This window comes from Diceros bicornis, chromosome 25 (genome assembly GCF_020826845.1).
Source record: "Diceros bicornis minor isolate mBicDic1 chromosome 25, mDicBic1.mat.cur, whole genome shotgun sequence".
NCBI classification, from domain to species: domain Eukaryota; kingdom Metazoa; phylum Chordata; class Mammalia; order Perissodactyla; family Rhinocerotidae; genus Diceros; species Diceros bicornis.
Window position 1 is genome coordinate 6,879,086 of NC_080764.1, and position 21,862 is coordinate 6,900,947.

The 21,862-nt window shown below is 60.0% G+C and overlaps 1 protein-coding gene across 2 annotated transcripts; it reads left to right on the forward strand.

Moving 5' to 3' along the window:
- Window positions 1-888: 888 nt before the first annotated feature.
- TTLL12 (tubulin tyrosine ligase like 12) lies at window positions 889-20,112 on the forward strand. 2 transcript variants are annotated; one of them, XM_058568191.1, is made up of 14 exons: window positions 889-1,118; window positions 4,896-5,071; window positions 7,271-7,469; window positions 8,353-8,512; window positions 8,600-8,733; window positions 11,400-11,476; window positions 13,082-13,198; window positions 13,284-13,478; window positions 13,875-13,986; window positions 14,822-14,973; window positions 15,380-15,461; window positions 17,282-17,350; window positions 17,941-18,079; window positions 18,634-20,112. In XM_058568191.1, the coding sequence occupies exons 1-14, from the start codon at window positions 906-908 to the stop codon at window positions 18,783-18,785; spliced, it is 1,977 nt and encodes a 658-aa protein (XP_058424174.1). In that variant the 5' UTR covers window positions 889-905; the 3' UTR covers window positions 18,786-20,112. The 2 variants fall into 2 exon arrangements, with proteins under 2 accessions (XP_058424174.1, XP_058424175.1); XM_058568192.1 differs by lacking the exon at window positions 889-1,118 and adding an exon at window positions 2,352-3,097.
- The last annotated feature ends 1,750 nt before the right edge of the window (window positions 20,113-21,862 follow it).

Genomic DNA, 21,862 nt, shown 5'->3' on the forward strand with positions numbered 1-21,862 from the left:
CAGAGTAACTGAACTACAAAACGTTTGTGACACAGCTGCTTTTAGACACAAATATTCAGCAGCTGAAGCACCAAAAAAACTTCAGCCTTTGAGCTTTTTGGCGAATTACGATTATTGCAAAGTTGCAAACGGGAAGACAATGAATCTCATCCGTATGGAAGCAATAGGAAAACTTGAAACATCAGAACGTTCAAAGAATGATTTTTGAAATTCTGTAACTGCACTTTGAAATATCTTTGCAATACCTCGACTTGTAAGAAAAACCTCCCAGTTTTAACTGAATAAACTGAATCCAAAGTAAGGAAACGGAGAAAGGCCACTACTCCGCAACATGCAATTTGGTGAAGCACTCAAAAAAATCAGAGATCCCCTCCCACCCCCGGGGGTCTGCAAGTCGTCGAAGTGCGGTAGGTGCCAGGACAACAGCTCCGCCACACCCGTGTGTCTGGGCCTCAGTTTCCCCTCCCGGACAGGCTCTGGAATCTCCCGACTCCGACCACGTGAACGCTGTTAAGACCTCGCTCCCGGCATCCCCCGCGGCAGCCTCGGGGTGAGAGAGGACCGCCCCCGCCCCGCCACGCACGGGGCGCGCGTGCGCACACGCCGGCAGCGCCAACCCACAACAGCGCCAAACAGCGCCAAACGCGCGCGCAGGCCCGCGCGCTCACGCAAGCGCACTCGCGCACGCACCCGCTCGGGCGGCCCGGATTCCGGGCTCCCCGGGGCCCGCTGGGAGCCTCGCGCCGCGGCGGCCTGCGGCGAGGCGGCCCGGCGTGCGGGCGGGGGCGCGGGAGCTCCGGCGGAGGGCGGGGCGGGCGGCGGCGCTGGCGGGCGGGCGGGGTCGGGAGGGCCGGGCCCGCGGGCGGCGGCGGCGCGGGACGCGGCGCTGGGCGGGTGGAGGCGCCATGGAGGCCGACGCGGGGTCGGAGCGCCGGCCTGCGGAGCGCGGCAGCCCGGGCCTGACGCCGGAGGCGGCACCGAGCTCGGCGCAGGGCCCGCACCCGGAGGAGGGCGCGCGGGCCTGGGCCGAGTTCGCGGCGCTGCACGGCCCGGCGCTGCGCGCGTCAGGGGTCCCCGAGCGGTACTGGGGCCGCCTCCTGCACAAGCTGGAGCACGAGGTGCGGGCGGGGCGCCGGGGAGGGCGGGCGCCGGGCGGCGGGGCCGGGGCGCCCTGAGAGGCGCGGGGGCAGCTGGCGTGCGGGTCCTTGGGCGCGCGCCCCCGTCCCCGGTTCCCGCGGGCCCTGGGCGCCGGGGGCGGACGGCTCTGGACCCTCCTGCCGGGAAGGGTGTGGTCTCTGGACGGGCCCTTAGTCGAGAGCCGCTGAGGTGGGGCGGCAGGGAGGCCTCCTGGGGTCACGTGCGGATAAGGTCGGGAGGGTGTCTGGGGGGTTCGCGACGTGGAGAAGTAAAGAAAGCGCGTTCCAGGGCAGGAGTATGTGTCCCTCTGGGAGTTGAGGGATGGCGTGGATGGACGAGGCTGGAGAAGCGGGTAGAGTTTTAATGACGAAGGGCCACGAATGCCGTGATCACCGACTTAGACTTTGTCTCCTTGGCAGTTAAGGTGCCGTCTAGGTTTGGGACCTAAGAGTGGCCGCCGGAGCCCGGTAGTGGCCCTGATCCTACCAGCACTGGGGCTGGGCCAGGGCTGCGGTGGGAACTGGAACCAAAATGAACTTTGGCTCCTGTTGTGTGCCAGGCAGGCCCTGTGCTGCGTTCTCCACACACCTGAGCCTCACAGCAGTCCCATTAGACAGTCGAGAAAACTGAGGTCAGGAAGAGGAAGGGTCTCTCCCAAGGTCTGTCAGCCTTCAGAACTAGAAGCTCTCTTTCCGCCCCTGCCTCCCTCAGGGGGAAGAGATGCCCCATGAATTTGTGTGCTTTCACTGATGGGGTTATAGAATTCTGTCATGTTTCTTCGTTTGATTTGAACCCCAGATCACCCCCATTTTGCAGATTAAAGACAACAGGCTGTGAGACATAGAGAGGGAATCTAAAGAAAAATGAAAAGGACTTCAGTGCTTCTAGGTTCTCCGTCTTTTTGTGGGGACACCTCCATTCTGCTCACCCGCCTGGGCCTCCAGAGGGTCTCCTGCGGGTCCTGGCTGAGGGGTGGGCACTGGTTTTTGGTAGTTTGCCCAGGTGATGAAGCTGGAGCACATTCATGGACCAGATAGTGGGGTCTTCTTAGCTGGAACCAGGCTCATTTCTGGGGGGCCGCCTCCTGGGGCGGAGACAGACGGCGGGGTGCAGGTGATGAGGAGGAAGTCCAGAGGCAAGGAGAGGGTGTGCCCTGACCCTGGCTGCTGGACAAATCCCACCGTCTCTGCCGGTTTCTCTATCTGTAACTGCCAGTTTCTCTATCTGTAAAATCGATTTGGACCAGGTACCTTCCTGCCCAAAACACACACAGTTGCTATAAAAAAGATACAGTGTCAGAGGCACTCGATGCACACCTCCCTTTTGTAACACAGTGAATTTCCTTTCTTGGTGTGACCTGCCCTCAGTTCCGCCAGCATTTCCTGACCACGTGCCCTGGTCCCAGGCCTGTGCTGGGGTGGGAGGGGACCCCAGCAGTTTGTCCTTGTGTGCTGGGTGAAACGAGCATGATGGCTCCAGCCCTGCCAGCTTCCATGGGCAGTAAACCCAAGTCACTCTCCTGTCTGAGCCCGAGTGCCCACCTGGAAAGCAGGAGGTGAAACAGGGCCCCTGTGGGGATTGGGTGGGGTGGCATGAGGTAAGCTTCAGCCAGTGCCCAGCATGCGGCAGGCAGTCACCAGAGTGTAGCATCTCTTCTGCCGTGGCCGCTGTGGCTCTGCGAGGGGCAGCCAGTGTTTTTCCATGACCCTCCCTTGCCGTTACTGGTTACCGGCAGAGCTGTGAGTCATCACTTTGCCAGACCCAAACCTGCAGCCATTGTTCTGAGTGAAACCTGCCGCTGCTGCTGTGGGCCAGGTGTGAGGGAAGGTGCACGCCCGCCGAGCAGGCACCTGGCAGCAGAGGAATGGGCCCCTTCAACCCCACCACCCCGCAAGGCCAGTGCCCCCTGGTACCTTGCCTCGAAATCAGTTCCCTTGGAAAGGATGGGGAGTGTTTTAAAGTAAGTGTCAACTCTTTTCCTGTCTGCACAGACTTCCCAGTTGCAAAACCACTCCCCTTTGTTACCTCGTTAGGGGCTTCTCCAGTCCCACCATGATGGGATTGTGGTCACTCCCATTTCACAGCTGGGGAGAAGCCAGGCCCTACACTCCCCCCTCTGTGCCCTCTCCCTCCGTCAGGTTTGGGGATGGAGGGCTGGGGATTTGGGGTCCTGGGTTGAAGTCTAAGGTGAATTCCAGCCCTCTGAGCTGCTCTCTCTTGATCTCAACTGTGAGGAAGGTAGTAGCCTCCTCGGGTTCTTTGGGGGTTACAGGGGAACCCAGCTTGAGGCTCCATCCCAGAGAGCCCGAGCTCCTCTTGTCTTCGGAGAACCTGGTCTGCTCTACCTGCTCCGCAGCCCCCCTGCCTGGTGCCCTTTCACAGCACCCCACAGCCACGTGTTTCAATCTCCCCTTCATCACTCATCTCTGATTATGGCTCCTCCATAAAGTCTTCTCCGGGCCCTCCAGGCCCCGGCACCATTTACCTGGTCCTCTCGGTGGCCCAACCCTACCTGTCTCTGCCACACGGCTCTCCACTCCCTGGGCAAGATCATGAGTGGTCCATCCTCTCACCCCAAGGTGCCTGCCTGCCTGCCTGGCACACACAGCTGCTTGTGCCTGCATAGACAGCTGGTTTCCAACTGCTGGGATGAATTTTTCTTCTGTTTTTTAACTGAGCTGTGACAAGTAGGTTTTAGGGGGGAGCTTGCCTTTGCTGAGTCCCTGGCGTGTGCACTGTTTTATTGATTTAACACCTGTAGCTCCTGGAAGGTGGGTGACACCGCTTCCCAGGTGAGAGACTAATCTCAGAAGTGTAGTGCTGGTGGCACTGACGGAGTGTATGCTGAGTTTAGGGTCTTCTAGGCTCTATATGTGTGTGAATCATTTAACCCTCCTAACAGCCTTCTAGGGGTACGTTGTAATATTCCCATTGTATGGATGGGGAAACTGAGGCACAGAGTGGTTCAGTGACTAAGGTCACGTGGCCTAGCTCCAGAATCTTCCCTAAGGCCCGTTGCCGACCTTAGGCAGACACACCGTCCGTGAGTGTGGCTGAGTGGGGCCCAGCCTGGCTCCAGAGCACATAGAGGAGGCCGACTGCTTCACCAGCTGTACGTGGCTGGCGCTTGGCCTTTGCCAGGGAAACTCAAGGATCGAGGCCCTTGTCTGCTGGCCCGGGACCTCAGGAGATGAGCCCCCGGGCCGTGCTTCGTGCAGGCCGGGGCCGCTTCTCGGCTGGGCTGGCGTGGCGGCTGCCGGGCCTCTTGGGCGCCTGTCCCCTCTGGGGTGCCTCGGCTGCCCTGGGCTTGGATTGGTTCTTCCAGTGAGAGTGGCCTTGGGATGAGGTCTCTGGCCACCAAGATCCCGACTCTTCCATTCGCTTGCAGAGTGGCCAGACCTACCCCTCTGCCTTTGGAGGCTCATCTTCCCTGTAGAGGGAAGGACCAGACTAGATGTAGTTGGAACACACACGCAATCCCACTTCTGAGCATGGGTCCTGTGGGCGAGGGGCCCTGGACGATGGTGCCTGTACTGGGGTAGGTTAGGTCCCAGTTCTGACTGATTTCTTCAGGAGCCTCAGTTTCCCCACCTGTAAAATGGGTAGTTGGGCAATAACTAGGTCCTGCTTCTAAGGGGTTTAGTTTGTCCTTGAGGCCAGGGTGTGGCGCCCTCTGCAGCTTCTCCCGGAGCAGGAGTCCAGGCTGTGGGGAGCGGGTTGGGGGGTGTCCTGCCAACTCCCCCTGCTGTGACCCCCAGGTTTTCGACGCCGGGGAGATGTTTGGGATCATGCAAGTGGAAGAAGTGGAGGATGACGGGAGTGGGGACGAGGCAGCGCGGGAAGTGCGGAGGAAGAAGCCCAACCCTGGCGGCGAGCTCTGCTACAAGGTCATCGTCACCCACGAGAACGGGCTCCGGGCAGCCGACCCCAACAGGTAGGGGTGCAGGCCTGTGTCCGCCACCCACACCGCCGCTCTCAGGGCCGGGCTGCCTCTAGAGGGATTTCACCAGGACTGTGCCCGCTGGGGAAGAGCAATAATTGCAAACACTCATGCTTCCTGTGTGCCAAGCTCTGGTCACTTAGCCAGCCTGGTGACATGCACTGCTGACCACCCGTGTTTCCACCTGGGCTTCAGGGTCGAGTCAGCCCCACCGGTGACGACCTCCCGTGTTAGTCGTGTTTCATGCTGTCCTGCAAGCAGCCTCCCCATGTCTCACTTAACCACAACGGGGGTGTGCTGAGTTCCGATTTTGCTGATGAGGAAACAGAGGGGAAGGACTTGCCTGAGGTCACACCGCTGGTTAGGGGTGTGAGTACTGAACCCAGGGCAGTCTTACTCGCGAGCCCGGGCTTTCACAAGGCCTCCTGGGCCTCTCCCTGGTCCTCCTGAATCTGAGTGACTCTCGGGGTGGAGCCTGGGAAAGCGCATGTAACAAGTTCTCCAGGGTTTTATGCCCGGGAATGGGAGGAATGTGGCCTGGTTGAGTCCTCAGGTAAGGACGCCGAGGCCCATAGCCACAGGGTAGACGGGCCAGAGCTAAGACTGGACCCCAGGCCAAAAGGGGCTGTCCTTGGCCAGGACAGGCCTGCAGGCCCCTCTGCCTGACTTTACTGGAACCTTGAGGAAGAAAATTGCCAGCCTTTGAAGGTCACTGGGCCCTGTGTCCATAGCTCTTCAGGGAAGGGTCTGGTGTCCTCTTCTGCAGAGCTTTCCCAGCCTCCTTCCCCAGCCTGGGAGGGGGCGGGAGTGGCCACACAGGTAATTACAGCAGTCAAGTGCCTCCACCCCATGCTCTCTGCCTCAGGAACTTCAGGCTCCCCTTCTCGTGAAGTTCAGGGTAGCCCACCTTTGTGCACACCTGCGGTGTTCCTGCCTGTGCCGTCTCTGGGGCGCAGGCACCGTAGCCACCACAGCCACATCCAGGAGCTCAGGCCTCTGCACCTTCACCACACACACCGCCCCAGTCGGTGTTGGGAGGGGCCTGGGAGGGAGTCTTGGGCCTGGAGCCCGGGGTTAGTTTCAGCTCCACAGCACCCCCTGCTCCCCGGCCTTTCTCCTCCAGGCCTCTGTGAGTCCCCCTGATGGCAGGCCCCAGCCTCCACCCCCCTCCCACACCCACCGAGTACAGCACCCTTCATGTGCACTTGCCCAGGGTCATTCCTAGGTGTTCCACCTTGAAGGCCTGGCTCTGTGCACTGCAGCACGCGGTCATAAACTTAAGCATGAGGCAGGAATAAATCTTCGTCAGTTTTAGGATGTACAAACAAGAAGTAACATAAACACAGTAAAGTAAATGCTGCTGAACTTGCCACCTGGCGTGAGGACTGGAGCGTTTGCTGTTCTTTCATTTTGTTGGGGAACAGAGGCCGGGGCCGCTCTGCCCATCAGGCACTCACACCTGTGCTTTTGGGGCCTCCTAGTCCACCCGGGCTCTGGACAGTGTCTGGGCAGCCCTGACCTGTGGGAGGGGGCAGGCCGAGCCTTGGGCTGCGCTGGACCTCCTCGTCCTCCACTGCAGCCCCCACGCGGTTGTGCGCGAGCCGGGCAGCTGGCCCCCTGGGCTCCTCTGAGAAATCGGAGCCTCTGGGCTGCAGGTGTCCGTCCGTGTGACGACTGGAAGCCTCTCTCGCCGAAAGGTGTTGATGCTTGCCAGCAAGTGCCCAGAGGTCCCGGCGTGCGTGCATGCATGCATTCCACATGGCAGCTCCTTTGCGCGTCTGCCTGCTGCTGGCCTCCCCGTGCGCGTGGCCTTTGCTTTTGCTGAGCCACTGCCGTGCAGCCAGGTGAGGAAGCTGGGCCTGTCCTCCAGGGGTTAAAAGTCCAGTTGAGGGCACTCACTGTCACAGTGATTGCTGTAATAATCGCTGAGTACACAAGTATTTGTGTGTTTTGTCTCACTGGCTGCTCGTGTCAGCCCGGGGATAGGAGGTAGAGACCCCGTTGCCATTTTAGAAACTAGAAGAGGGAGAGGAACTTGCCCAGGGCCACACGGTGAGTGGTCGGCAGACCCAGGATCCCCACCCAGGCCCATTGGAATTCTCAGCTGGATTCTCCCTGCTGCCCTCTCCCTACTCTTCCCTTCTTGCCGTGCCCGCACGGCAGCCTCACACCTCCCATGGTCTCTGCCTACAGCATCTTCCTCATCGACCACGCCTGGACCTGCCGCGTGGAGCACGCCCGCCAACAGCTGCGGCAGGTGCCCGGCCTGCTGCACCGCATGGCCAACCTGATGGGCGTCGAGTTCCATGGCGAGCTGCCCAGCCCTGAGGCCGTGGACCTGGTGCTGGAGGAGATGTGGAAGTTCAACCAGACCTACCAGCTGGCCCACGGGGTGAGTGGGCAGCCGGGCCCCAGGGGAGGCGGAGGACAGACACAGACATAGGCCTTCACTGGCCCATGCTGTCAGGGCTAGCAAGGGGGGTGGTCCAGGAGAGGCCTCAACCCAGCTTGGGGGGCTTTACCCCACAAGTAAGCAAATTCGTCTTCTCCCGGGGCCCATGGAAACCCCCCGTGTTCTGTGTGGCATCATTGTGGGCCTGTTACTCTTTGCCTTGAGCCAGCCAGTGCCGGGGACCCGTGTATCTGCGTGGCCTTTGAGCTCACAGGATACAGCCCTCTCTCAGACCCCTAGACTTGGGCTCAGTGACTCGGCTGCCTCTTTCCTGGTGCCTTCTGGTTCTGTCACCCTCTTGAAAGCCCTCAGTGGTTCCTCGCTGCTTCTGGAGAGTCATATCCCTTTAGCACGTGTCCCGGGCTTTTGTCACCTCCCGCCTCCCCAGACTCGCCCTTATGCTCAAGCCCCTTACCACTTTTAGTTTGGGAAAAGACAAAAGTTTCTCATGATCTCAGCTTAGATGTTGCCTCCCCCAGGGAGCCCTCCCTGAACTCGAAGTCTCCCCCTTCTCCCCCTGCTATACACACAAAACCGAACACATCTGTGTAGCCTCTGGGCCACGTGCCTTGTTTCCATGCTCCTGTCCCACACAAGCGGTCACACTGCAGTCCGCCAGCCTGTGTCCTGATCTGCCAGGGCAGGGCCGCTGTCCCTGGGGCCCCGGGTTAAAGGGACTGAGGGTGCACATGAGAGATGCCCCAGGCTTGAAGAGTTGGCCGTAGATGGGTGGCTGCTTGGTGTTTGGGTGCGTGGACAATGCATGGACGGAAGGGACAGGGAGGAGGACCGATGGTCAAGGGTGGCTGTGCGCTCTGCCCAGACGGCCGAGGAGAAGGTGCCAGTGTGGTACGTCATGGACGAGTTCGGCTCGCGCATCCAGCACGCGGACGTGCCCAGCTTTGCCACCGCACCCTTCTTCTACATGCCCCAGCAGGTGGCCTACACGCTGCTGTGGCCCCTGAGGGACCTGGACACGGGTGGTAAGTCAGACACCCACCCGCCCCGGAGGATGGGCCTGGGCCCCGGTTTCCTGCCGCCCCCTGATGGGCACGCGTGTCTTGGTGCAGAGGAGGTGACCCGGGACTTTGCCTATGGAGAGGCAGATCCTCTGATCCGGAAGTGCATGCTGCTGCCCTGGGCCCCCGCCGACATGCTGGACCTCAGCTCCTCCACGCCTGAGCCACCCGATGAGCACTACCAGGTGTGACCCTCTACCTCCGGCCCCTGGGTCTGTTTGCCTAGTGGCTTCTGGAACGTTCTCCACCCAGTCGCCAAATGTTATTGAACACCAGCCAGTTACTGTGGGAGGGAGAGAAGAGTTTGAGAGCATGTGAGAGACAAGGGGCTCAGAGCTCAGGGAGTGAATGTGAGTTGCCTGTGGCCACACAGCTTGGGCGCCAGCCCGAGCCCAGGCCTCAGGGTGCCTGATGCTGGGAACCATACTTCCAGAGGTTCAGGTGGAGCCGGCAGTGCTGGTGGCCAGTGCTGCTCTTCCTCATTTTCAGGGACTCCTTGCCAGGACTTGGGGGGACAGTGTAGACCGTGCAGCTTGGCTGTGAATCCCGGCTCAGTACTGTTTCCTTATCTCCTGACACCTCCCTCACCAGGGACATTAAGACACTGTGTTCCAACACTGTGTGGTATGTTTTCCGGCACATAGTAGGCCCTCAACAAGTGGTTGTCATTAGTGTTACATTGTTACAGACAACAAAGGTGCTTTCAGTTGGTGGGCAGCCTCTCCATCAGCCTCACAGACCCCGGCTGGCCCACCCACAGGTGCCCGGCTGGTGGTGAGAGTTAACGCAGAGCCCAGGACATGGGGTGGGGGTTAGAGAGTCAGGGTTAGTGAGGCCTCGGGTCGGGGGAAATGGATCCTGTACACAGGGCTGGGCAGGGGTTAACACTACCACTCTCTCCTCCCTCCCTGCCTTCTGATCTGCCACTGCTTCATGTTGGCTGGTACCAGTTGGAAACCAGGCAACGAGAGAGCCTGTACTTAGCACTTTATGGACACACTCTACTGCAATCCTTGTAACAGTAGAACTTAACGGTCCTATTTTTTCTTCATTTTAGTGAGAATGAGGACACTGAGATGCAGAGAGGTTAAGTAATTTGCCAAAGATCACACAGCTGGTGGGAAAGCTGGAGTTCAAAGCCAGGGGGACCTGATAGCTTGTGGGCAGAGGCCGCACACCTTGCCCCGCCGTGTTGAAGCTGCCCTGCCCCCACTGGCACATCAGACGCTCACTGAATGCCTCCGAGGGCTGTGGAAAGGAGCAGACAAGTTAACTGGAGTTAGAGCGGGAAGCACCGTGTAGTGTTAGCTGTTCTGTGAGTGCTGCTGATGGGGAGAGGCTGGGCTGTAGCCATGGTCCTGTTGGCACTTTTCCCCGTGAATTCTATCTAAGCCGGTAGTGATTGAACCAACCACGCCGAAGACTTGGTGGTCACCCTTCTTGATTCAGAGGTGTGTTCCAGAGCCTCAGGGAGCGCCTGCGCCTAGTAGATGTTTGAACGAGTGAGCAAATACAAGAGGGCGAGGCTTAAGAATGGCTTAGGGGATGGGCCGGCCCCGTGGCTTAGCGGTTAAGTGTGCACGCTCTGCTGCTGGTGGCCCGGGTTTGGGTCCTGGGCGCGCACCGACGCGCCGCTTCTCCGGCCATGCTGAGGCCGCGTCCCACATGCAGCAACTAGAAGGACGTGCAGCTATGACATACAACTATCTACTGGGGCTTTGGTGGAAAAATAAATAAATAAATAAAATTATAAAAAAAAAAAAAAAAAAAAAATGGCTTAGGGACAAAGACTTCCTGATCTGAAGGTGGTTAAAGGAACAGGAATTAAAATTAGTCTTTTTTCTTGGGACGCCATCTACTGGCCAGGAAGAGGAGCTAAGAGACCAAACACTGCTCATCTGAAACGGCCGGGTGGTTTTTCCCCATTTGACCCATCAGCGTCAGGCCTGGGCCCTGGGCCCTGAGGTTGCCTGTATTAGTCAGCTATCACCAGGTAACAAATTATTCCAAAACATCATAGCTTAGGACAGCAAACGTGTATTATCTCACACACTTTCTGTGGAACAGCAGTCGAGAGGGGCTCAGTCGAGAGGTACTTCTGGCTAGGAGCCCCCCCATGAGGGTCACTCAGGCTGTCCACCAGGGCCGCGTCATGGGAGTTGCAAGGTGGCTGAGGACCTGCTTCCACGTGGCACACTCCCACGCCTGGCAAGGTGGTGCTGGCTGTTGGCGGGAGGCCTCGGTTCCTCCCCACACAGCCTCCCCACGGGCTGCGGGGTGTCCGCAGAACGTGGTGGCTGACTTCTCTTAGAGCGAGTGGCCAAGAGAGAGCAAGGAGGGAGCCGCTGGGCCTTTCGGGAAGGAGCACACTGTCGTTCCACTTCTTCCGTTTGTTAGAAACAACTCATTCGGTCCGGCCCACACTGAGGGGAGATAAATTAACTCTGCCTTTTGAAGGGAGTGTCAGTCTGGACGTGGTTTAAACCCCCACATTGCTTGAACTCAGAACAGACCCTGGGGCTCCACTAGAACCAAGCAGCCCCCTCCCAGGACAGACTGGGCACCTTCTCAGCCGCCTGTATTTGGAGGTAGCGTTGAGAAGATTTAGAACAATGTTTACGTTCTTTTGACACAAAGTGGGCTGTTCAGCACCTGAGGGGCCTTGAGCCCCAGAATCCCGGGGTGGGGGTGGTCAGAGGGCTCTGGGTCCTGCGGAACCTGCGAAAGCCTCTCCCTGAGCCCTGGGGACGCTCCTGAGATCATAAAACCCTGATGTGCCAGGATGGGTGGTGTGTGTTCACTTGCTCCCTTTCTTGAAGGTCTGTTTCTACCTCCAGTGTTCTCCTTCCAGGCCATTTTGGAGGAAAACAAGGAGAAGCTGCCACTTGCCATCAGTCCGGTGACGCATTCCCAGGACCACATCTTCAAGTGCGTAGCCCCCTTCCCAGCCCGTGATGAGACTTTCCTCACACTCCCCCAGTTCCCACGGCTCCTCCAGCAGCGCCTGGCTTGGGGAGGTGCTCAGTAAGTCCGCTGTCTTCCGGCGGTCTGGAGCGACAGAAATGCCCGGGGAGAATCTCACAATCACAGAGAGAATCTTGTGACAGGTGGGGGTGTCTGTTCATCTGGTCCTGGAGAGAAAACACAGCCAGGCCTGCACACAGTGGCCCCTCCCGAAAGCAGGGAGCCTGTGCTGCCAGTGACCGTGCTGGCCACCTAGGATGGGCACCTGGGCTGCCAGGAGGGGCCGTTCCCAGGGGTCTGCAGGCGTGGGCTGCCGAGTTGCATAAGGCCGGGCAGGCAAGCCCAGGCTGGACCCCACGTGGAAGCAGACGTTCCATTTTACAGGTGAGGAAGTGGAGGTGCAGTGCTCCGCCCACCGGATGTAGAGCAGGCTCACGGGCGGGTCCCAGCCCCACCAGGGGCAGACTGGCCTCGGCCTCCAGTGGGAGCCCTTCCCTCTAGCTGCCTAAACCTTGTCCAGCCAGAGATGGGCAACATGCTCAACTCTGCCCCTTCCGCCAGGTCCTGGGGGTTTCCTCCCCGCTGGCCCTCTGCCTGGCCCTCCACGTCTTCCCTGAGGCTACTGCCCCAGCCCAGGGGCTCTTCCTGAGACCCATGCCCTGCGTCCCTCCACCTCCTCGGGGTCAGAGGCCTCACCGAGGCCCACTTGTCTTTGCCTACTGCTCAAGATCCTGTTGCATGCTCCAGCAACATACTAAACACCTCATGCTCGCCCCCCCAGAGCAATCTGGCCCTCACCATTCTCCCTCCCCTGGAACGCTGTCCTGGGCTGGGCCACCCTCCTGCCCTCACACTCAGCCCCATCGCTTTAAAAGGGTGGCCATCTCAGGGCTGGCCCCGTGGCATAGCAATTGAGTGCACACACTCCGCTGCTGGCGGCCCGGGTTGGGATCCCTGGGGGTGCACCGAGGCACCGCTTGTCAGGCCATGCTGTGGCGGCGTCCCACATAAAGTGGAGGAAGATGGGCACGATGTTAGCCCAGGGCCAATCTTCCTCGGCAAAAAGAGGAGGATTGGCATGGATGTTAGCTCAGGGCTGATCTCCCTCATAAAAAAAAAAAAAATAGCATGGCCGTCTCTGCCACCCCAGCAGACGGGCTCCCAGGCCCTGTCCTCACCTCTGCCCAGGGCCAGCACGGGCCAGGCAGGGCAGGCACCAGTGAGCAGCAGGTGGAGCGAGGCTTCGTCCGGGGCGCTTGTCTTGGGCACACGCTCACCTGCAGGTCCTTGGGGCTCCAGCTCCCTTCTCTGAGGGCGGAGTTCTTAGTGTGTCCGTGGGAGATGGTAGTGTCAACCTGTCCTCTGTTTCCGTGTGCGAGGAAAGAGGCTGCACTGGTTAAACACTCGAGGTTATCCCATTTCATCCTAACGACGAGTTTGAGGTGGGCCCAGTGGTCCCACCTTGTAGGGGAGCTCCTGGGGTCATAGGGCCAAGTGCCCCCTCACGCGCAGACAGCAGAGGCCTGGGGTCTGCTCCTGGTGTCTGACTCCAGCCAGCCTCCCCCGCAGGGTCTGTACGGACATCCAGCAGGTGCTCAGCCACCTGACCCACCCGCGCTTCGCCTTCACCCCGAGCGAGGCGGACGCCGACATCCTCTACAGCTTCTCGCACTTCAAAGACTACAGGTGAGGCCCTCCCAGCCCTGGGCTCGACCCGGCCCCCCCGGAGCCCCTCGCCGCCTCTGACCCGCCTGCCTGCTTGGCCCCGCAGGAGGCTCAGCCAGGAGAGGCCCGGCGTGCTACTGAACCAGTTCCCCTGCGAGAACCTGCTGACGGTGAAGGACTGTCTGGCCTCCGTCGCGCGCCGGGCGGGGGGCCCCGAGGGCCCAGCCTGGCTGCCCCGCACCTTTAACCTGCGCACCGAGCTGCCCCAGTTTGTCAGCTACTTCCAGCAGCGGGAGAGGCGGTGAGCAGCCCCCACCCTGGCCCCCTGTGGAGCCATGCAGGCCGAGGCTCCTACATCCATCACGCTTCTGTGACCCCCACCCATCCTCATACATCCAGCCTGCTCCTTAGCTGAGCACCTGCTGTGTGCAGGCCGCAGTGCTGGGAGCCACGGGTACTGAGCCTACAGCCAGCCATGGTGGTTGTCCCGCCGCGGCTCGGCCGGTCCCTCCACCTGGGGCACGGCTCCCTGGCTCCAGCAAACTCCTCCTATTCCCTCCGGCCCCGCCTCTGACATCTCTGTTACCTCCCTCAGCTCCCTAGGGGAGGATGGGTGCCCCTCTGCTGCCACTGTCCTGGGGAGACATTGCCTGAGAGGGTGGCCTGGGCACAGCCTAGCTGTCCCCTCTGTTCCCAGGGGCGAGGACAACCACTGGATCTGCAAGCCCTGGAACCTCGCCCGCAGCCTGGACACCCACATCACCAAGAGCCTCCACAGTGTCATCCGGCACCGAGAGAGCTCCCCCAAGGTAGGCCCCACAGCTCAGTGCATGGGCCAGCCACCAAGAGGCGGAGTGAGGGGCCTCTGGTGTCAAGGACCTGTGCGGGTGGGTCAAGGGACGGCAGTGACTCGGGGTCGCTCAGCTCACAGGAGTCTGAAGCCCCCACCCCCACTCCTTCCTCTGCCCTTGCCGGCAGGGAGGGCTGTGTGACAGTCCTGGTGAGGGGGGGAGCCCTTGATCAGAGCCATTCTAGGTCTGTCTGACCCCAGAGGCCCCACACACATTGCACCTCACGTGGGTGTCCGGCAGGCCAGGACAGAGAGGCCTCGGGGCCTGGACGGAGGTGCCGTAGTGACACGGGGCCCGTCAGAGGCAGCATTGGGGGAGTTGCAGGACATGAGATCGTGCACCTCGGCAGAGGCCTGAGGGAAACGTGCCCAGGGATGACCACTGGGGAGATTTCCAGCAGTGGGACGGGCAGTTCGTGGATTTGTGGCTGAGAATTTGTATTCAGTTTCCAAGACCTAGGAACTGGTGGGCTCCTTTCCTTCAATTAAAGTGAAGTTCTGAAGATAAAGACCCTGTCACAACCTAGACAAGGGTTTGAGAAGGCAGGGGAAGAGCAAAGCTCAGGGTGAGGGTTCCTCTATGGACACCAAGGTGGGAAGAGGCCCTTCTTGGGACTGGGGTGGGAGAGTGGGCTGCAGGAGCGGCCTGGTTCCCCTGGATGCGGTGACGGCATCTGGACGGCCCACAGGTGTGAGCCCGCAGCCGGTGAGGACAGCGAGGTCGGGTGCCTCTGGGGGCTCTGTCCTGGCCCGGGGAGGCGAGAGCCGCCCTGAGCCTGCGTCTGTGTCCTCAGGTTGTGTCCAAGTACATTGAAAGTCCTGTCTTGTTCCTGCGAGAAGACGTGGGGAGGGTCAAGTTTGACGTCCGCTACATCGTGCTTCTGCGGTCGGTGAAGCCCTTGCGGTTGTTCGTCTATGACGTGTTCTGGCTGCGCTTCTCCAACCGGTAACCAGGGGGTCTGGCTGGGCTTGAGGGGAGCAAGGGGACCCCTCTTCTACTCGGGATGGGAAAGCCTGCCCTGGAGCTCCTTCCTGCACCCAGCAGTGCCCCACCGAGCCGGTTCGGTAGATGGTGGTGATTCTTGCCCTGCCCCCGTCTCCCACCATAAGGGGCGTGAGTGGTCCTTGTAGAATAGGCAGCAACACCTGCGCATTGAGATGACATGTGTGGACCTACGGAGAGTCCTCACAGTGAGCATCACTCACCCCGACCCAAACCCTGGAGGGCCATGGGACCACCCCACTCGCACCAGTGGGGGAGTCGGCGCCCGGCCAGGGGCTCCCAGCACCACTCCTGCTCAGACGTGGCTGTGCCCAGGACCCACTCGGGTGTCTGTCTGCTTGTCTTGCAGGCCCTTCGCGCTCAACGACCTGGATGACTACGAGAAACATTTCACTGTCATGAACTATGATCCGGGTGTGGTGCTGAAGCAGGTAGGGGCCTGGCGGGGCCTAGACCCCACACCCACCAGCTTGTCTCCTGGGCAGGCTGTGTAGACAGTCAGAGGAGCTGCCTGCTGGTGCCCATGTTATCTCCAACAGCCCCCCTGCAGCTGTGAGGAGCACACTTTCTGAGATAACCAGGGGGGACCCGAGGCTTTCCCAGGGCCCGCGGCAAGTCAGAGCAGAGCAGAGTCCCTCAGTCAGGAAGCGCAGACTGCCTTCCGGTCAGCTCCGGCTGAGCATGAGCACAGGTCGGGGAGGGGAGGTACAGAGGTGCATGTCATGTGGCCCCAGGGCGGGCTGCTGCTGCTGTCTTGTGACCCTGCCTGGATCCTGGATCCTCTGTCTTCCCCACGCCATCTGGGGGCCTCGAGCAAAGGGGCATCAAGACAGAACTGCTTTCCAGGTGAAGGTGTCAAACCCCAGCTGGCCCGGTGCCCCTGGGACAGGTTGGCACAGCCTGGGCAGAGGGAGAGGCCGGCTCTGGGTGGAGGAAGGAGGAACGGAGAAACAGCCGCCTGATGCGTTGTCCCAAAAGTCCCCTGCCCTGCTGGTTGGTTACTGGCTGTTTCAGGCAGCCAGGAAGTAGGGCGCACCCCTTCTCCCACCCTGCTGGACTCTGGCCTGCAGGCGGCCTTCTCTTCCCTCCTTCTCAAGAGGTTGCCGCTCCCTGAACGTTGTGATTGTCTTTCCCGGGCATGTCTTGATTCTTTTCAGCGTGAGTACGTCCCTAAATGATTCAGATGAATGTTTTGCATAATTAAGGTTTTGTATAACAGTCTCCTATTGAACAGATCCTTCTGTGGCTTTATTTGCTGTGCATCACGTTTTTAGATTCGTCATTGTTGCCAAGTTTAGCTGCGGGTCATTCTTGTCGCTCACTCGTGAATGGACACTTAGGTCATTTCTGGGTTTTCATTGTTAATAAGCATGCTGCACCGGACGCTCTCGGGGACGCCTCGCCGGGCCGTGTCTGAGACGTCCTCTCGGGCGGGTGCCTAGGAGCAGAGCTGCACCAGAGTGCCCGTGCTCCTCTGCACACCCCGGCAGGGGCGGTCGCTTCTTGTCACTATTCCTATCCTGGGCTGTGTTGAAGGCCGGTCCCTAGAACCCCAAGCTGAGGACGTTGTTGGAAGGTTTCTCTGGGGGAACCAAGTGCCTTCACCCTATAAAACAAGTGTGGGAGCCACATTTCCTCCAAAGCCCCTGTGTCGGGGGACACATCCAGCAGGGCGTGAACGTCGGGCTTCCATAGGGGGCCCATCCGGTCCTTTCTGGGAGAAACCTGAGCTGACGCCCGCGTGCTCAGGTGTGATTCGGGTAAAGTCTTGGCCTGAGAGGTTCCTGCTGTCCTCAGACACTTTGAGCTGGTGCTGAGCTGTGAGCTGGGGCCTGGGGCCCGCAGACGCGGCTCTGAGCCCCATCTCCAGTGCACGTTCTGAGACAGGCGTGGTGACACGTCAGCTGGGCCTCACAGCCCACCGAGCCCTCAGCGTTCGGGGTCTCGCTTGAGGGTCACAGCAGCCTGCAAAGTAGGTTTGCTGGGCAGAGGACCTTGTCCCATTTTACAGATGGAGACACCAAGGCTCTGAGAAGTGAATCTGCTTGTCCAGAGTCACGCACTGAGACCCAGAGCTCAGACTCAGTCTCCTGCCCCCCGTTTGTGCCCCGAGGAGGGGCTGGATAGGCTGTGGGCGCCAACCTGTGGCCCCAGCAAGTGTCAGAGGCTCCGCATCAAGCGGGGCAGGCGTCCCCCTCCCTGCCCAGCGGAGGCCCCAGGCAGAGTGTGACGGGCCCGGTGTCTGTCACAGGTGCACTATGACGAGTTCATCCCTGAGTTTGAGAAGCAGTACCCAGAATTCCCCTGGAAGAGCGTCCAGGTGAGTCCTGAGCAGAGCTGGCAGGGCCGGGCCTTCCCCCGTGGGCTGGCGTCAGGGGGATAGGGGTATTGGTCTCCTCTGAGTGGTCTTGCTCCTCCCGCTGAGGCTGGCGAAGGGGACGGTGTGGACTGAGACCCCCTTCTCCCACTCTGGCTCCCACTCCCGTGTGGGGTGTTGTGGGAGGGCCCCTCAGGAGGTGACCTGGAAGGGCATTCAGAGCGCCCGTGGGACAGCTCAGGAATTGCAAACCTGAGGGGACGGCAGGGACACGGCTGGAGACGCAGGCTGGCCTCCACGTCCTGGAGAGAGCATCTCCAGGGCTGCTCTGCACACCTTGGTGCACAGGGGCCCATGGGGGCTTCCAGGCGGGAGACACAGGCCAGTGTGCAGTAGGAGGACACAGAAGTGAGAGGGGGCAGGCATCGGGCAGAGGTGGTTGTAGCCAGGTCAGGAGACACGAAGGATGTCGGAGGAGGGGGGCTGGGGTTCAGGAAGGGGCAGTGCATCCTGTATTGAGAAGCTGCTCTGGGGGGCTGGTCCCAGCATCAGAGCCGGGCAGACCCTCCTGACCCTGCCTCCCCCGTCCCCAGGCTGAAATCTTCCAGGCCTTCACGGAGCTGTTCCAAGTGGCATGTGCCAAGCCACCGCCCCTGGGCCTCTGTGACTATCCCTCGTCTAGGGCCGTGTATGCCATCGACCTCATGCTGAAGTGGGACAACCGTCCAGATGGTGAGGGGGCCCCCCCCACCCCATAATCCAAACTGCCCCCCCCACTTACCGAAAGCCAGCCAGCCAGCCCTCCCCACACCAGCCCCCCACAGGGGACAGAGGGAGGCATCACTGCCTCCTTGCCCCGGTCAGCACTGCCTAGGGAGATCTGGGTCTGGGGAGGCCTACCGTTAAGGGGCAACGGCCTGCAGGGCAGAGTGCAGGCAGGAAGGGTGGGTGGGCTCAGTGGCGTTGGGAGAGAACTCACAAGGAAAGGAGCCCGGTGTAAAAGGCGGAGGGAGTGGGCAGCCCTGGCAGGCCACCCTCGCTTCCAGAGTGCCGAGCCTATATCTCTGCCTTCTCTTTTCGACTAAACTGGACATCTGAGCTGGATGTGGTGGCTCACGTTACTCCTGAGGGTGGAGGCAGCTCCAGCCTTTCCCCTCGAGGAGCAGGCTTCAGGCCCGGCCCCCTGAGAAGCCAGGAAACGCGAGCTGTAGGCCCTCCCTGGCCCTCACGGGGTCCAGCAACCCACCCTCCCAGGAGTGAGATGCCCTGTGCTTTTGTGCCATCAGGCAAGCGAGTGATGCAGCCACAGATCCTGGAGGTGAACTTCAACCCAGACTGTGAGCGAGCCTGCAGGTACCACCCGACCTTCTTCAACGACGTTTTCAGCACCTTGTACCTGGACGAGCCCAGCAACTGCCACGTCACCCGCCTCGTCTAGGCGCTCGCAGGCCCTTCTGCTTGTGCTCAGGGGCGGATCCCAGCCTTAGCTCTCTGAGCTGCTTCTGCACAGTCCTCCTCCTCCCCCTCCCGCTAGGTGCAGCGTCGCCCTCCTGAGCCGTCTCCCAGCTTCACACACTGGGGGCTCAGGGTCCTCCTCCCTTCTAGGTCAGGAGCAGGGCCAGTCGCAGTGTCCCCGGGGCTGAGTGCCAGGCCCTGTCCACACTCCCCTCACCACTGTCTATGCGGTGACTGGTCTCAGCTGAGCCAAGGGCTTCATTCCAGAGAGTGTGGTTCCTGGGCTGCTGTGTTTCCCAGAGTGTCCGTGAAAGAGGGGTTCTGGGGAGCATGACGAGGTAGCCTCAGAAACAAGGTTCCCCAGGAACGCCGGTGGGAGCCCAAACGTTGACAGGGCCAGGCCAGCTGCTTCTCCAGAGTGTCTGCTTGTGCACTGTGGCTCCCCCGGAGTGGGTGTCGGGGTCCCACACTCCACCCCGGGCAACCCCCTGTGTGACAGGTGTCCCCAGAACACCCTGGGGAACCTGCTTCTCAGACCCAGCCTTCCCGCCCCACCCCCAGCTCTGCCAGAACGTCCACCAGCAGGCCTCCCGTGGAGTTCCAGGGTGGGAAGGCCGCCGCCTTCTGTTCCTTTCCCTTTGGCGAGGCTGCGCTGTCCTCTTGGTCCCTGTGGTCCCAGCGGCCTCCCCGCTCACGGGCACTGCGGTGGTCCCCGCCCTCGTCAGAGGTTGGCTGGGACGCTCTCACAAGGTGGGTGAGGGACAAGTGTGGGCCTCAGAGCACCCGGCAGTGGATGGCTGCAAGAGACGATGATTCCAGGGAGAGCTGTATGTGAGAGCCAGACACCATCTTCCACCAGAGTCTAGAGTCAAAATGTTGATTTTGTTACTTTTTCATTTGTGGGAAGAAAATATAAAATTCTCGTTCTTAATTTTTTCTGAAGTTTGGAGTCGGATGCCGGCACGTTTGGTGTAGCTGTGATGTGCCTGGGCCGGCTAACGGGAAGGCAGGGAGTCTGATTCCCGGTAGGGGCGCTGCCTGCAGAGCTTCCTGTGTGTGTGTGTGTGTTGGCGGGGTGGTGCTTGTTTCATTTTTAAGCTACGAGTGATCCTGGTAACAAAACTGGACGTGACCATGCCTCCCGTCTCTGTGTCTGTTTGGGTGTGTCTGTCCGTCTGCTCTGTTAACCAGAACCTCAGCCAAGCAGAGGTGTGCAGGGCAGACACCTCGTCTCTGGTTTTCTCCCCCCGAGAGCTGCTGGCAGTGTCCCCTCCTCTCGATTTGTGCCACAATAAAGTCTGCCTTCTGTACTTGGCCTTCCTCTCCCTCTGGGGGCCCTGGAGCCGCAGGCCTGGCATGGCGTGCCAGCTGTTTTCCTTGCTGGTTGTCAAAGAAAAACAAAAGACCACAATGTGTGCTTTGAGAAACGGGAGAGTAAGATGGTGTTTAGGCCTCCGGGTCTCCATCCTAGTCCATTTGGTCTGCTGTAACAAAACACCATAAACTGGGTGGCTTACACAACAGAAATTTCTTTCTCACGGTCTGGAGGCTGGGGTGTCCCAAGGTCAAGGGGCCGGCAGATTTGGTGTCTGACGAGGGTCCTTTTCCTGGTTCATAGGTGGCCGTCTTCTCGCTGTGTCCTCACAGGGTGGAAAGGGTGAGGGAGCTCTCTGGAGTCTCTTTTATAAGGGACCAATCCCATTCACGAGGGCTCCACCCTCGTGATCTAATCACCTCCCACAGGCCCCACCTCCTGAGACCATCACACTGGGGGTGAGGATGTCAGCATATGAACTTGGGGGGCCACACAGACCACAGCAGTTCCCAAACCAGAGTTTGATTTCTCAGCATTGGTCCCACTTCAGAGCAGGACGCAGTGGGGACAGACGTGGAGCTGAGGCCATCCTGTCGTCAAAACCAACACCCAGGAGCTTCAGTCCTCATCTGAGCCCTGAGTCCTGGCTGCGGCCCTGACATCTGGGGGCCTCGGGGAATGGATTCTCTCCAGGCGTGCTTCCTTATCCTGGGATGGGGACGATAGGCGACCCTTACCGCTCACGGGGCAGCTGGAGGGTTCAGCCAGCTGATGCGTGAGAAGTATGTGGGTGCTGTTGGCCAGCACAGTGACGCCCCCTGGTGGTCTTAGAGGTTAAAACAGGAAGGCAGAGGCACCTCCAGGCCCAAGTCGGGGCAGAACGTCCAGACCACAGGCAGCTTCTCCCAGGAGCTGCCCTTCAAGGGGCCTTCCTGTGCCCTTCAAGATGGCACTCACACCAGTTGTCCATCCAGACACCAACAGGGACAGTGCTCCTGCTCATGCCCAGTCCCCTTAAAACCTGAATGACCAGGATCCTCTGAGTGGGCACAGCACAGCCACCAGGATCAGAGGACCACATGATCCAGGCTTTCCTTAATTATAAACGGCTTTTCCCCAATTCTAGATGTCCTTGCACCTCTGGTCAGCGAAAATCAGACAACCCCCCAAGGACGGCCACCCAGCAGGGCCTCCTCCCCCGTCCCAGAGGACCAGACTGCTCATCGCAATGGAGACGGTTCTTATCCCTCCAAATACTTCTTCCTGGGGCTCATCTTCACCCAGTCACTTTCTCTGTGTTAAGAATGCATCAAAAGCCAGAATTTGTAAGTGTCAGACATTGGAGTTGACTGGAGGGTCCCAGTAGCGGTATTAATTGTACCCAAGTTCTGCAGGGCGACACAGACGAAATCCAAGAGTAAAGTTCAAGATGCTGCCGGTGAGATTGAGAAAACGCCCTCAGGGATGATCCGCGACCACACAAGACGCCCACACGGACGCTCTTCCGTGGCGAGGCACCATGTGGTACAATCTCAGTCCAGGAGGGGCAGGGTGTCCCCTCGCGAGTCCAGAGTCCCTGCCCACGACATAAAAGTGCGCCGCAAACTCCTAGAGTCACTGTTGCTTCCACGCTGATGAGCCACCGGCCCAGCCCTCCGGGGCTGTGTGAACGGCCTTGTCTTGCATCCTTTATGGCCAGATGGCTGGAGAAAGAGGCAAATGCACGGATTTAAGACGACCTCAAC

Bases quoted from the DNA above. Each gene is read 5' to 3' on its own strand.
- TTLL12 (XM_058568191.1), top strand. From the start codon at position 906: ATGGAGGCCGACGCGGGGTCGGAGCGCCGGCCTGCGGAGCGCGGCAGC. The intron at 1,119-4,895 runs GTGCGGGCGGGG...TGTGACCCCCAG, and splicing joins TGCACAAGCTGGAGCACGAG to GTTTTCGACGCCGGGGAGAT. The intron at 17,351-17,940 runs GTGAGTCCTGAG...CCCCGTCCCCAG, and splicing joins TCCCCTGGAAGAGCGTCCAG to GCTGAAATCTTCCAGGCCTT.